The sequence below is a fragment of the Benincasa hispida genome, chromosome 2 (assembly GCF_027475165.1).
Source record: "Benincasa hispida cultivar pf3 chromosome 2, pf3_genome.v1.1, whole genome shotgun sequence".
Lineage (NCBI taxonomy): Eukaryota > Viridiplantae > Streptophyta > Magnoliopsida > Cucurbitales > Cucurbitaceae > Benincasa > Benincasa hispida.
Window position 1 is genome coordinate 24,919,919 of NC_143479.1, and position 16,894 is coordinate 24,936,812.

Below are 16,894 nucleotides of genomic sequence, written 5' to 3' on the forward strand. Positions count from 1 at the left end.
TTTATTAAAATAGGATGTGACATCCATGGTCCCTTGTTTGCACTCATAGACCTGTTTGTATGTATAGCTGAGATGCATTCTGTCGCTTTGAGTACAGATCCCATGCCGCCTCCCAGATATCTTTGGCAGTTACAGCATACAGTAACGGTCTACCAATCTGTAGTTCCATATTATTAATGAGAACAGAACGTAATAGCGAATCTTCCCCTTTCCAGATCCGTTCTTGAGGATCGCCTGGGATAGGCTTCGAAATCTCTCTTGTCAAGTACCCAAATTTGTGTCGTCCCTCTAAGGCCATTCTGATACATTAGGATCGGGAGAAATAATTTTGGCCATTTAATTTTTCTCCCACGAGGGATCCTGTAGAATTTCCCATTGAGCCAGATAAATAAGTTGCATTGGGCAAAATAGAGAATGAATTTACCGGATTCTGCGTGTTGACTAGTTGAGGGTTTTGTGCCAAGAGTCGTTTCCAAGTCTGAAATTTACAATTGGAGGTATGCCAACCATCGTCGAACGTCATTAGGGCATTGAGCCGAGCCACCATGATTAGTCGTGGCTGAAAAAGACGCTGCTATTGATAGCTGGACGGAAACAGAACCAGTTGTGAGGGCTGGACTCGAGCCACCAACTGGGTTGATCACGAATGGAGGCTGCAAGTGATCATCGACTCGGCTTAGCACACGAGGAGGCAGCGACTGGATTGGGACTGGATCGATCGGGCTGGGAGCGATTGAAAGTCCCTGGCTGTCGAACGATGCTCCCGTCTGCAATGAACCACTAGATCAGCTGGGTGTGATTGCCCTTCTCTGATCGTCGAACACAGCTTGAATCGATCCTCCATCGATGGCTGGGTACGAACGTGGCTGGGCTGGGCTGAACTGATTTTCCATCAACGACAGCTAGAAAGCAGCGGCAGCTGGAATTAACTGTGGTAGGGCAACTTGGAGGTATTCCTTCACAGCCGCTTGAATGGTTGCTTTGATGTCAATGCATGGAGCTCTGTCGGTTCCCATGGAGGCTACTGAAGAAGTCTGTGGTTGATTCTCGTCTATGACGGCTAGGGTTTCGTCGCCATGCTCTGATACCATGATGAAATATAGAAGAGAAAATGAGAAAAGCGAGAACAACACACAACTTACGTGGAAACCTTAGAACAGGGAGAAAAACCACGATATAGATTTTTTTTCTTATTATTGAATTGATACATTGAATACAAGGGAACAAAGCGAATAAATAGACATTAGAGAGCCCTATGGATGAAGATAATTACATAAATACCCTTAGGTTAAAGACCCTACCATCAACAGAAAGAATGATAACTAAGCCTACACAAAGCAAAAATAAAAACTAGACGTCAAATATTTCCAACAATTGATAATTCTCTTGTACCATTCAGAAAACTATAGTGCAAGTATTAGAAAACTTACCACAAGCATTGTTAGTAATGATCTAACTAATGACATTAGACCTATGTTGGAAAAGTGTAAATCCAAAAGTTGGTACTCTTTTCTAATGCGAAAAGGTGATTAAGGACAACATGGAATTTTGGTCACCATAAAATATTATAATAGTATAAATAAATATGCTTATCAACAAAGGACAGAAAAGACGATCAATAAGGTAGAAATCAAAACAAAACATTTATACTTACACACCATCCTTACACAATTTACAAGCTATCTAATTATTTACTGGAGTTTCACCCTTTTGAACAGGGGAGCATATTCCAGATCATCAGGTTCTACAAAGTTGGACCAATATCATGAATGAAACAATAAAAAGAAAAAAAGCTTTAAGATGATAACATCAAAATAAAACAAATAACATCAAATAACAGAGATCTTTGAAGAAGTTGATTGAGTTTTGAAGACATTACATATTTGATATATCATTGTGGCATTCTTTCAAACACCTTGTATGTAGTAAATTGAGCTTAAATTTGCAAATATTTCAATCTTTAATCTACCAAGAATTAAGAAAATAGCAAGAGTATAAAAAACAAACAATGAACAACAATGTAAATTCAATTGAAAAGGGAAACAAACACTATGATATACTACATATAACAAACAAAAATAGATTGCATGATATTATAAATTCACCACTTTCGACAAGCTCAAATTATTCTCTTTGTTCGTTCGATTGTATATCCTTCAATGACAACACCTTTACACTCGAAACTCGACTATCTCTACTTCAAATAGCATTCTTCTCTATGTTTGTATTTTGGCATCATTCATTCGAAACTTGACTATCTCCGCATCAGGTAACATTCTTCTCCTTGTTTTTATTTTGGCATCATTCACTCAAAACTCGATTATCTCTGCATCATGTTCCTTGATATGCGCTTTCATGTTACTCGATACTCGACCAACATGGTTTTCATTTCTGTTTTCATATCTTGCATGGTTGGTTGGACTTCGAGTTTGTTTCATTTCGGTTTTCATATTTTGTTATTGCGGATCATCTAGATTTTAGGGTTTGAGTTGGATAATGCATGTAGGTGGAAAATCAAACTGAATACTCGATAATTGACCATCTAGTCACTTGTAATGTAGCGAGTAAGAGACACCATGTAACATATATCAGGTATCGAGAAATCAAGTATCTTGTATCGTGCATAGTGTATCGAGTATTGAACAGAATTTTTATTTACCTTTGTTTTTTGTTATTCTGTGCAGTATGGCTAGACAATTCAAGATTCCTCTCCAGGATTGTTTTCCAGGCCAAACGATCAACCTATCCTCTCACATTGGGAGGACTAACAAGATAGTGAAAGAGAAGCTTACTCCCATTCAGCTTGCCCTCTTCAGGAAGACGGTATTTGGGCTATTCGTGAACATGAACATTATCTTAAACAATTCGTTGGTACATTACATTATATCGAGGGAGGTTGAAGACGATAGGAAATATGCAATGACATTCGATTTGAATGGTACGATTATAACATTCACCAAAGAAGACTTCCTATTAGTGACGGGATTGTGGCGATCACCTAATCCCGTACTTGTAAGGAGGATTGAAGTAACTGGATTACTACGTAATAGGTACTTAGAGAATGATTTTGGTGGGGATATTCATATTGATACCTTGGAGACAATGTACAAGAAGATGAAGTTTGAGAATGATATGGATGTTGTGAAGATGACATTGGTCTATTACACTGAATTCGATATGACAGGAAAGGAAAAGACGAGGGCCTATGTCAACAAGACCTTATTAATTGATATGAAGGATTTAGATTACTTCAATTCCATGAGTTGGGGAAATGTGTTATGGTAGAGGACGTTACTTGGACTACAAAGAGGATTGAGTGGCAAGGAAGAGAACTACAAAAAAAAGGTCCAAGAACAATAAGAACTACATTGTCAAGTACAACCTACCAAGGTTTTCTCATGCTTTTCAGGTAATATCTATTCATTGGCCATATGAGATCTACTAATTATAATGTCAATGTCACTTACTACTTATGCTTCTATAATCGTTTATGAATTATGGTAGTTGTGGGCGTACGAGATCATTTCAAAGGTTGTCAGAAAAGTTGCAACCCGATTGAATGGACATGTCGTGCCTCGATTCCTAAGGTGGGAGTGTACATACTCACTGCCAACCAAAACAATAGTACGAGATGTGTTTGAGTCCATCGAAGTTAGTGTTTTACATCAAAATTTACTTGGATTTATGGTGAATGTCACATATAACTAACAAATTGTTTGTTGTTTTGTACAGACAAAAATCACACCCACACCATTGATCATGTCTGATAGGGAGAGGCGGTATAAGGACACTAAAGTTAATGAACGACTCGTATACGAGCACATCAATGCCGAGACAACCTCTTCAGAGACACATAGATCACACCATGATGAGGATGCTCGTAGTCACTAAGTCACGATCATCTATCCAACGAGCCAGAACTCGATGAGCATCAGTCTCATGAGCTCCCTACCGACGAGTATGAGATTCACTCTCCTCATAACGAGTCTCATGAACTCCTTACTGACGAGCATGTGCCTTCAATTGAGGAATGAGGGTCTCCTCGATCGAATACAACCCATTTTGAGCCCATGAGGAGTGTGGGCATTTGCACATCACTATGTGACATAGACAAGAGAGTGTCTATGATGGAGCATAAATTGGACGATGTACAGTCAAACTTGAAAGATGTGAAATTTGACTTGAGTATCCTTCAGGCCGACATACAAACAATCACCAGCCTACTGCAGTCATTATATCAAGTATGTAATATCATCTTACACTTATTCTAATGTAAATCTATATCATGTTGTGTTTGACCTAACATACTTCGTAAATGATATAGTGTTTACGCATAGAGTCCACTGAGACTATTGACCCTATTCCTCCACATTCCACTGAGTCCCATGACCCAACCCTTCCATTAGCTACTGAGACCTGTGACTCCATTCCTCCACCTTCCTTGAGTTCCACGACCCATTCCTTCACTCACCACCGAGACCAATGACCCCATTCTTCCACCTTCCACTAGGTCATATGATTCCATTCTTCCACCTTCCACTGACTCATATGACCCATTCCTCCACTATCCACCGAGATCCAGAACCCCATTCCTCCACCTTCCATCGAGACCAGTGACTCCATTCCTTCATCTTTCATCAAGTCCCATGACCTCATCCATCCACCCTTCTGTTGGGATTGGTATCCTAATTCTCTTAGAGTTCCGTTGTTTGTAATTATACACATTTTTTTATGAATAAAATAATTGTTATTTCATTCTGGCATTTACTCATATCCAATAAACAAAGCTCCATGGTTATTGTTGGGTCAGAAAAGGGAGAGAAAAACAAATATGCTTGTCTTATGTTATGTGTAGACCTACATGCGTCGACAATGATGCAATGGACTAGAAAATATACAAAATACGTTTAAGCACGTATGCCATGACCATGCGCTCCTGTTACAAGTTTTCTCGTTTTCTCGCCAAGTATAATGAGAACGCAAGTTTCTCGAGATGATCCGAGGTCGAACACAGGACTTGTAACTAAATAGTGTTTGTGAAGTAATGCGTTTGAGGCGATGAATTAAAAGTAAAAAGACAGAAGTTAAAGGATTATGCACTACTCCTACTCCTAACTAAACAAATTGAGCAATGGAAGTTTAACTATAAGAATTGCTAGAGATGAAGTAACTGTTAACTCATAATAATGTTCATTATGTTAGGTCGCTCGAGTAATCCCAGCTCGCCACACTAACGCATCGCACACCTCTCGGTGGCCAGTCGCATGCTTAGATCTCTTTAATGCATGGTTGCGCCGAGCATAAGATCATGCCTATCTCTAGGAACAAGGCTTACTTTGCTTTAGTGTGTTCCACTACTTACCTTCTCGGGCAGTTAGTTGTGGCTAGTCAACTCATAGACAAGCATTGTGACAGCTCATAGACAAGCATTGCTATAGCCTTACATTAAACGAAGAGGATTAACTCACTATACTCGTGTAATGCACACCTCTCGGTGGGTTGTTACATGTACCCTATCTCTAGGTTGCACATTTGAGTATGCGACTGTCTTTGATGCTTAACTAAACCGGGAATGTAGATGATGATAAAGAAGAAGAAGATGATGAAGATGGTGTTGAAGGAACTAAGATATGCATTGATTACAAACTGTAATAATGTCTTAAGCCAAAATGTAATACAATACAGAGATAAGAGGAGAAATGGAAGGCTAGATGAAAACAATCTCTTGTTTTTCATCCGAAATGCGTCAAGGCTGCTGGTGGCACCATGGATGGATGGTGGAGAAGTCTCTCTTGAGCTCTATCTCTGGCAAAACTCTAGTCATCACTTGGATTGGGCTGTGGAGGTGAAGAATCCTCAAAGAGTGTCTGTTCATGCTCTCATTTGTGATCACAAGGATCTGCCTTAAGACAGAAACTCGGATGATTTGAAGTGAAGATCCAAAGTGTTATTTATAGAGCTCAAATGTCGACAACATTGATGATTGCGTTCTGACTCATTGCTACCTTTGTCGCGGTATGGCAATGTCAATATCACGTTATCTTGTTGATATTCCCAAGGTATGCATTCAAGCTTGTTACTCCTGAAGTGTCAATGCATTCCACTCACTTGGCAATCAATCTTCCATTACGATTATCACTCTGTGGATGCAACATTCCAGCGGCAAACTAGTCTTTATGAAACTTTGCATGCAGTTACTCTTACGGTGGTATGAGATCGACGCATGCGGTCAATTCCTGCAATATCTGTGAAAATAGACACTTTGATGTGGAATAATGCATGATATAGGGTTAGTGAGGATTTTTGGTGCTGGTCAACGCAAGTTCACTTTTTTGCATGAATTCTTGGTATTATTAACGCTATTCTGCTTGTTAGCCCTCATAATTCTAAGTAAAAGTCTATAATAACTTGTATTTCTACAAGCTATCACACCCCCAAACTTAGAATCATGCTTGTCCTCAAGCATGTCTTATACATAGGAAATTCAAAATTTACCCTCTGACTATTCCCTCTGCGTTGATCAGCTTTTCAAAATATAATTCAATTGTACCTCTAACCTTGGCAGAAACACTCTCCTCAAATTTGGCTACTTCTTTTAAGAGATATTTTCTAAGTTTAAATTTGGTAACCCTCTGCTCAAAAACTTTTTACTCATTTCAGGCAACTTTGCTTTTAACATTTTACAATGCGTTTGTTTAATACGATTCACAGCTTCGCGATACATTATTGAATGAGGCGTTAAACCTGGTTACGCTCTTCGTTTTGGCTTGCCCACATGGGTGTCATGCGGGCATCTAACTTCGATTGCGTGCCATATTCAACTCAACACTTGTCTTAGCTTACTTCGGTTGAGCCATACAGAGAAGTTATTATTATGTATTGATTCTGGTCACCTACTTTCGTTTTGGCTTACTTACATGGGTGTCATACGAAATATCCAACTTTAGGTAAGTGCCTTTCACAACTTTGACTCTTATCAGCTTGGGTCTCTCCTTTGCATTGACTGTGGAGTTTTTATTATGATTTTTTTTTAAGTAAACATTCCAATGTTTAGACTGGACGCATTTGCCCAGACCATTGCCACCCCCAGGCAGGGGTCCTTGCCAAAAAGCTGAAAGTAAACTCTTTCAGGAATGCGGTAAAAGATGTTTGAGCAGAGGTTTACACATAATAAAACTTGAAGAAGTTACTAAAGTGAACCTTGAAGAAGTTACTAGAGTGAGGTGAGCCATGCGACGTTTAATTATTGGATATAATGAATTATAAGTTCCATCATGGATGTTAATCTATGAACGCAAAAGAAAGTAAGCGAACAAAAGAGAATTAAAGAAGGATAACACATAAAAGATAACAAGAGAAAAGACCTATGAGCAGAGTATCAATTTCGTCAATACTTAGAACTCATGCGGAGGACATAGCCATGCGTTGAATGATGGAGAGGATTCTTCCTTTGAAACAACACATCGAGAGGGATTATTAACGCGCCATAGGGAGCGGATGCATATCACATCCAAGAAAGCAGCCGTAAATGGCAATAATTAAATAACTAAAGTTAACTAGGAAAGTACAATAAAGATACAGTAGAAGACGTTCCTGGAGAAATTGGAGTGAAATCATCGTAAGGAGTCTTCCATGCAGGAGATTGAACTCGACTGCTTAGGTCAAGGAACTCGTTGTCCTAACCATCGAAGCTTCCAGCTTTTGTTGGCCGCATGTTGGTTAACATGCTTCTAAGACTGCTTCTGGCTTGTGCGACAGATAGCCTTTCTATCTCAGGGTCAATATTGACTTTCGGTGCATCACCTTCACTCAAATATCGCACAAGCTACAATATGCCCAAGACTAAAAGGGATGCCTGCGAAAACATAAAACTTAAAAAACTATTAGTTGCCAAGTTCCCCAGCAACGGTGCCAAAAACTTGTAGGGTCGGAAAAGGGAGAGGAAAATAAATATGCTTCTCTTATGTTATACGTGGATCTCCATGCATCAACGGTCATGCATTGGACTAAAAAATATACAACATGCGTTTAAGCACGTATGCGATGACTATGCGCTCCTATCACAAGTTTTCTTGCTTTCTCGTCAAGTATAACGAGAATACAAGTTTCTCGGGATGATCCAAGGTCGAACACAGAGACTTATAACTAAATAGTATTTGTGAAGTAATGCGTTTGAGGCGATGAATAAAAGTAAAAAGACAAAAGTTAAAGGATTATGCACTACTCCTACTCCTAACTAAACAGATTGAGCAATGGAAGTTTAACTATGAGAATTGGTAGAGATGCAGCAAGTGTTGTTCATTATGTTAGGTCACTCGAGTAATCCTAGCTCGCCACACTAATGCATCGCACACCTCTTGGTGGCCAGCCGCATGCCTATATCTCTATAATGCATGGTTGCGTCGAGCATAAGATCGTGCCTATCTGTAAGAACAAGGCTTACTTTTCTTTAGTGTGTTCCACTACTTACCTTTTCGGGCAGTTAGTTGTGGTTAGTCAGCTCATAGACAAGAATTGCGACAGCTCATAGACAAGTGTTGCTATATCCTCACAACAAGCAAAGATGATTAACTCACTATACTCGTGCAATGCACACCTCTCGATGGGTTGTTACATACGCCCTATCTCTAGGCTGCACGATTGAGTATGCGACTGTCTTCGATGCTTAACTAAATGATGAATGTAGATGATGATAAAAAAGAAGAATATGATGAAGATGGTGTTGAAGGAATTAAGATATGCATTGATTACAAACTGTAATAATGTCTTAAGCCAAAATGTCATACAATATAGAGATAAGAGGAGAAATGGAAGGCTAGATGAAAACAATCTCTTTCTTTTCATCCGAAATGCATCAAGGCTGCTGGTGGTGCCATGGATGGATGGTGTAGAAGTCTCTCTCGAGCTCTATCTCCGGCGAAACTCCGATCATCACTCGGAGTGGGCTGTAGAAGTGAAGAATCCTCAAAGAGTGTGTGCTCATGCTCTCATCTATGATCACAAGGATCTGCCTTAAAGTAGAAACTCAGATGATTTGAAGTGAAAACCCAAGGTGCTGTTTATAGAGCTCAAATGCCAATAGTATTGATAATTGTGTTTTGACTCACTGCTACCTTTGTCGCAGTATGGGCAATGTCAACATCACCTTATCTTGTCGATACTCCCAAGGTATGGGTTCAAGCTTGTTACTCTTGAAGTGTCAACGCATTCTTCCCACTTGGCGATCAATTTTTCATTACGATTATCACTCTGTGGACGCAACATTCCATGTAGCAAACTAGTCTTTATGACCCTTTGCATGTAGTTACTCTTGCGGCAGTCTAAGATCGACGCATGCGGTCAATTCCTACAATATCTGTGAAAATAGACACTTTAGTGAGGATATTTTGTGCTGATCGAAGCAAGCTCACTTTTTCGCATGAATTCTTGGTATTATTAATGCATATTCTGCTTGTTAGCCCTCATAATTCTAAGTAAAGGCTACATTAGCTTATATTTCTACAAACTATCAGTTATCTTATGTAAACTTAAGCACATATATCAGATATACAAGTGGATCATGCCTTAAGTGATAACCTAAATAGGTTTATAGTATAAGGATCAAGGTGGGATACCTAATCCTGGTGACACTATGGATACGACCCACTTTGTAGAGGTTTGCAAGTATTGTAATCTACTACAGATGGTAGATCCTGACTATTCATGTGGAGACATGCGAGCGGGGTGTCCTATACAAAGAGTTTATATAAGATCGGACCACGATATGACTAGACTCTATATATAATGTCATTGATATTGGAGACTTACATCTCACCTAAACGACCATAGGTGACACGACCTCAATCCTAAGTATTTTGGAAATTTCTGCCTTTTAGATGTTCTTTGATTAGTATGGGTGAGAGTGGCCAGATTGTCAACTCAACAAGCCTACCTTTTTAGGGACTTATCTGATTTAGGAGCTGGAAACTCACTTACACAAGATGGAATTCACTTCTTCCTCGAAGTAGGGGTATATAGATAGATTGCTCCCTTAAGGGTTAATTTTGAGGCTTGAACATAGTGGCCACAGCTTCTCTTTGGAAGAGATGACTCAGTCATAGTAAGACTATGACTTATGTTCATTAGAGGATTCAGTGGTACTTAAGAAGTTAGATGTAACTACGGGGGCATAACGGTTATTGGTCGAGCTATACTTACGGGTGATCTGTGAAAGGTTCTCGCACTGTTGATGGGTTAAGATGGACACATAATATATCTGTGGTAAGAAGAGTTCAGCTGTAGGTCTTTAGTAGAGTACCTGCCAGTTAACGGATGGTGGATCCTACAACTAAAGAGCTTAGTCAGTTATTCACGTACCGTTGGAGCTTCGAGCTACAAGTCCATAAGGTCCCCTTGGTAGCTCAATGGATTCAAGTTGAGGATCAGTTCTTGGTGTTGATTTGAAATATTCAAATTGAAAAGAGGTAATTCGATTATATATGATATGATCAGTGGTGTATGAGATACATCAAATGGAGAATTAATGTAAATGAGATTTATATTAAGTGCCATGGAATAGAAAAAGAGCTATGGTTTATATGTTTCATGAGATGAAATATTAAAACTATAGATTATAAGTATTGTATGATAAGTTGGTTATCATCTATATTTATAATAATATTAATTATTGGATAATTATCTCTTTTTCTCTAATAACCAATTGAGTGGGAGGTTATTGGTGATTTCATGGTAACCATGAGATAAAAGGAAAAATATTTTCCTAATTTTAATAAGGATTTGCAAAATTTTTGTTTTGAGATTTTTGAATCTCGGAAAATTCTCATGGAGAAGTTGTCAAGTAAATCAGATTTACTAAGCGACAGCTTGGAGTTAGCTAAACAATCGTGGAGTGTTCTTACACAATAGATACTCAGCTAGACGATGATTAAACGACCGCATAGCTTTTCCTAGATGATCGCATAGCTTTTCCTAAACGATTTCCTATACGATAGGTTGTTCCATCTCCCACTTGCTCAATCGTTTACACGATTGTGGTTCCTCCAGTTTTCTGCCTCAAACCAAGTCCACACAGAGCCCACCCTCTGGATTCTCACAACGAGAATACCAAGGTAACCTTCTTGGTGGTGTCATACTCAACTCGACACTGTCGAGGTTCTGTGGAGGTCATTCACGATGTTCGTGACCTTGGCAATCGCTTAGTACGAGTGCGCGGTTATCGTGCAATGTAGTAGTCGTGTTGGACGAACGTTCGTGTGTTGCTGTGATCGAGTGTTCGTGATCAAGGAACTTAAAGATTACAAAGGTTTGTTGATTCTTCCCTTGATCTATAGTAAAGCATGCTGTAATTTCTATTTTATGCATAACCGTATGTTTTCGTTTGTGATTGTAATTGTAAAGTTTATATACGATTAAAATTTGGAAAGATCCTTCCGCTGCTCATGAAAATCTTCATGTTAGATTTCCTTCACCTCCACCAAGACCGTGAACTATGAGGGGGAACAAAGACAGATAAGTAGGAAGAGGAAGCCGACACAAGTGTACACCCCTCTAGTTGACACAGTAAGGGCGATAGGAAAAAAACAAAAATACATTTAGCTCGGTGAACATTTGATTGATATCGTTCATTGTTTTGTTGACTAGCGTGGATATGGGTCCTCAATGGCTGGGAAATGAAGTCCTATTCAGGAGGAATTGCATGATGAAGAAGTTGTTCTGGGAGCTAACACGTGATAGTAATTGGGTTAAGAACGATGTAAGTTAACATCCCTTATTACATTTATATGCTTGTTAATTACTATTCTCATTCTTTGACTTAACTTGCAAACTACAGGTCCTCGATTCTTTATTCATGTTTCTCCGACGGAACTTTATTAGCCGGCCAGAGATATGTATTCATTGATTCACGATATTGCCATGTGGCCTATTGGTATGTATTATAGAGGGTTTAAATTTTAATGTACAATTTTGCATTATTGATATACACTTGAACCTATTGTTATCTATTTTGCAGAGTCACTTGAACCTCTAAGGTCCAGATAGCTTGTTTTAGGCCATACTTGGGAAAACAATGGAAGAAGCTACTAAAGTATGGGAGAAAGAACACACATATGTCGATTATGTGCTCAGACTGGTACCTAAACATCAACCTAGATTGGCAAATGTCGTTTACATCTATAGCCCAGTCAACTACAAGCAGCATTGGTTTATTTTGGTGGTGGAGATAAACATCGGACGCACCCTTTTGTATGACTCACTCCCCAAGTACTTCACACCAAAGGATTTGCTAAATTTTTGGCGTTCATATGTTTTACTCTCCCTTCACTGGCACAATTCTGCAACCTATATGATGTAAAGCCCGATCTTGTACCCAGTCCTTGGAAGCTGAGCCATATCAATACAGGCGCACTACATGAGAATACATTAGACTGTAGGATATTCAATCTCAAGTACTTTGAGTACTTGGTGACTGGGTCGAGTAGGGAGAGCTTACGACAGGATAAGATGCATGATTTTAGGTTGCAGTATGGTGCTGAGTTGTGGGCAAATCAAAGTTTTTATTAGGGCTTTATATGTAGATTTTGAGATTGTTTGTAAATCTATACAATCTATGTAGATTTTGACATTATTTATGATTCTAAGACAATATTTTGACATTATTTGTAAATCAAACCGAATCCAAACTATATATAATATGATGTCAAGTTGTGGGCAGATCAATTTTTTTTATTAGGGCTTTCTATGTAAATTTTGACATTATTTGTAAATCTATACCACCTATGTAAAATTTAACATTATTTGTAAATCTGAGACAAAATTTTGACATTACATGTAAATCAAACCGAATCCAAACTATATATAGTATGATGCAGAGTTGTGGGTAGATCAATCTTTTTATTAGGGCTTTCTATGTAAAGTTTGACATTATTTGTAAATCTATACCACCTATGTAGACATTATTTATAAATCTAAGACGATATTTTGACATTATTTGTAAATCAAACCAAATCCAAACTATATATAATATGATGTCGAGTTGTGCGCAGATCATTTTTTTTTTTATTAGGGCTCTCTATGTAAATTTTGACATTATTTGTAAATCTATACCATCTATGTAAATTGTGACATTATTTGTAAATTTGAAACAATATTTTGATATTATTTGTAAATCAAACTGAATCCAAACTGTCTCAAGTATCGAGTAACATGCACCGAGTATATAGTATTTGTAAATCTATACCATCTATATAGTTAATGTTTATCGAGTATTTTCGAGTAACATGTAACACGTATCAAGTATAGTGTAACGAGTATCGAGTAACGAGTATAGCTTAACGAGTATTGAGTAACGAGTATTGTGTATCGAGTATTTATCAGAACATCTTTACATTACAGAATGAATAATCTATATAATATAGAGTAGTAAATTATCAAGTATTTAAGTTTTGACGTTTACTGGGTCCCCTAGTTATCCTTGCCCGTTTGTTGAGTTTGGACGTATCAAGTGGTTCATTGCACTTTTGTCTGTTATGTCCTAATTGGCCACACCGTCCACATTTCTTTAATGTGACATGCTCTCCAGCAGGCAGTATCATATTTACCCTTCATCTACCAACCTATACCACTTTTTTCGGTGGGAGTATTTTTACCTCGGTAGACCCTGGTGGCTTTTTCCATTTGGATACATGACCAAGCTAGTTTATTGATTCCGCATATGCTAGTACTAGGGAATCAACACTATACAATCTACTACATAGAGTAAACAAATTGATATTACGCTCTCTAACTGCAGCAATAGCGTGTGAACACGGAATCTCCAAACACTGAAATTGCTTGAAACTACATTCTCAAATGTTAAGGCTGACTATACCATCTAATCCACCGTCCTTGACATGAAATCTATAACAATAGATTGGATTTATTCGGCATCGCCTAGCTTTGTCACACTCTAAACCCATTATTTCCTCTCCATACATTGAGTGTGTCGATGTACTATTAGACCACATTGTTCGCCACTCATGAAATCAACCTCGAAGTAGACTTCTTATGTATTTTAGCAACAAAGTTATAGGTAACACTCTTGCTTCTTTGGTAATAGCATTGAAACATTCGACATTATTACTGATCATGTTATCATATCAGTTCCAAGACTGGTAACATCGTGCCCACTATTGAATACCGAAATCCTCTAAATATCTAGCAAGGGAATATTTCTTATAGTTCACTATTTGGACCCAGTGACACTTGAACTCTGATTCTCGATACATTCTACAAGCATCATGGAACAATTTTCTAATAGCCTTGTCTTTGAAGTATTTCTCCATGTTCATTTCCAAATGGAAGGTACAAAGTGTGTGGTAAGAATTAGGGAATACGATATCAATGACATTAGTTATACTTTGTTCATGGTCTGAGATGAATACGAGGGTAAGGCATTGTCCAATTGCTATTTTAAGGTTCGACATCAACCACTTCAGGGCTTGGTCATTCTCACCATCAACAATTGCATATGCTAGTGGGTACAATTGGTTATTACCATCCATTGCAACATCAATTATCATTGTTCCCTTATACTTACCCTTTAAATGAGTTCCATCTACAATGATCATGGGTTGACAACTTTTAAAACCTCTTAAACTCGCACCTAGTGCCATGAACACATATTTGAAATATTTTGATTTTTCAAGCTCGGTCTCAAATACAGTTCTAAGATTTTCTATCTTCGAAGCCTCACCATATGCGTGCAAGACAACATATGATTCCTCTGGCGTCCTCCTTGCAAGAGCAAAAGCAGTTTCTCTTACACGTCATGCCTTTTCATAACTAATATTGACACCGTATTGATGTCTCATATCCTCAATAATATGGTGCGGTTTTTCCCCTGACCAATGTCGAACTTGTCCTTGATTAGGTGATGAATAACAAATGTGCTAGCTTGCTTATAGTCACAATTCAATACTTCAATACTTCTCCATCCTTCAAGAAAAACTATATAGAAAGTGAGTAGTTAGGAAAATAGGTAACTGTTAAATACTCGTTATACTCGCTACTCAATGCTCGATGCTTGTCACTCGATACTCAGTATTCTCAACTCGATGCTTATTGTTTCATAGCTCTCTCCCCTCATCCTCGCTTCACTGGGAGCTACTTGCGTGTATCAATGCACACTCCCAAACTTACATTCGTTCATTCTCTTTGCTATGTTCGTATGTCTCGCACATCATTGGAAAAGTAAAATGACTGAGCAGGAAAAAAATATATTTACTTACTTGAGGTGTGAGACAATATAGGGAAATGATCTCAATGCGTTCATAATTTGATCTCCGTCAAGAAAAACAAGTTTTATGAAATGGATTTTTTGAAGAGAGAGTGATCCCGATTTTCTCTTTTGGGTTTCAGTTTTGTTTGTTCTCAATTAATAAAAGAAAGTTACTTCTCATTTCAAGAAATTGATTTGAAAGAATCATGTATATTGTCAAAAATTTTCCCAATTTGTGTATGTTCGTATATGAGCATTAACTACAGAGCAGGTTTCGACGAATAAGAGAATTCAAAAGAATTGAGGTTGAGTATAACATGGATCTGATTGAGTATACACGTGTCGATTTTAGCCGTATCGAGTGACTATGAAGCTAGGTATCGAGTGATCTTGTATCGAGGAATTTATGATGAGCCATCAAGTATCGAGTGACGAGTCATCGAGGATCGAGTAAATTCATATTGGCAGGCACACAGGGTCATGTACAATAAGAAATTACAGCATGCTTTAGGAGAAATCAAGGGATAGAGTATGCATACCTTTGAAGAAACATTCTTCAAACTCCCTTGATCAAAATCCAAACGTCCAAGAACAGCACAACTCTCGAACGCAACGACCAGTGCAACACAAACACAACGAACACAATGATCACGAACCCAACGAATGGCCTCCATGAATCCTCGAAACTAATCAAGTTGAATGAGGATACCACCACAATGGTTACCTTGATATTCTCGAGTGAGAATCCAGAAGTTGTGGGCTCTGTGTGATCTTGGTTAGAGAAAGAGACTGGAGGACAACAATTGTGTAGACGATCAAGCAAGTGGGAGATAGGATGATGCCTATCGTATAGACGATATGTTTGATCGTGTAGAAAATGACAACCTATTGTATAGACAATGCCATGCGTTTATTTAGCTATGATCAGTTGAGTGAACTATCGTATAGTTAATCTCTATGATCGTTTAGTCTCTTTACTAGCTATCACTTAGTGAAACACTTTCACTTGATAGCATTACTGTGACTCTTTTTGAATTGAATAATTCTTAATTTTAGGAAAATATTTTTCCTTTCATCTCACGGTTACCATAAAACCACCAATAACCTCCCACTCAATTAGTTATTAGAGAAAAAGAGATAATTCTCAACTAATTAATATTATTATAAATATATATGATAACCAACTTACCATATTATATTTATAACCTATAGTTTTAATATTTCATCTCATGAAACATATAAATCATAGTTATTTTTCTATTTTATGGTACTTAATATAAATCATATTTACATTAATCCTCCACTTGATGTATCTCATACATTATACCAATTATATTATATATAATTGAATTTCCTCTTGTCAATTTGAACATTTCAAATAAAACCCAAGAACTGATTCTCAACTTGAATCCATTGAGCTACCAAGGGGACCTTATGAACCTGTAGGTTGAAGCTCCAATGATACGTGAATAACTGACTAAACTCTTAGTCACAAGATCCATGATCCGTTAATTGTCGAGCACTCCACTAAAGACCGACAACTGCACTTTCTTCACTACAGATATATTTCTGTGTCCATATCAACCAATCAATAGTGCGATAACCCTTCACAAATCACTTGTAAGTACATCTCGGCCA

General features: G+C 38.0%; 1 protein-coding gene across 1 annotated transcript; it reads left to right on the forward strand.

Annotated features, from left to right (window-relative positions):
- Window positions 1-2,378: 2,378 nt before the first annotated feature.
- On the forward strand, window positions 2,379-3,285 carry LOC150037762 (uncharacterized). The gene is made up of 3 exons (XM_090311008.1): window positions 2,379-2,411; window positions 2,507-2,592; window positions 2,685-3,285. Exons 1-3 carry the CDS (start codon window positions 2,379-2,381, stop codon window positions 3,283-3,285), a joined length of 720 nt encoding a protein of 239 aa, XP_090167134.1.
- The last annotated feature ends 13,609 nt before the right edge of the window (window positions 3,286-16,894 follow it).

Excerpts from the sequence above, each read along its gene's own strand:
- LOC150037762 (XM_090311008.1), top strand. The coding sequence starts at position 2,379 with ATGGTTTTCATTTCTGTTTTCATATCTTGCATG. Across the intron at positions 2,412-2,506 it reads CTGTTTTCATATCTTGCATG|GTGGAAAATCAAACTGAATA; the intron begins GTTGGTTGGACT and ends TAATGCATGTAG. Across the intron at positions 2,593-2,684 it reads CACCATGTAACATATATCAG|TATGGCTAGACAATTCAAGA; the intron begins GTATCGAGAAAT and ends TATTCTGTGCAG.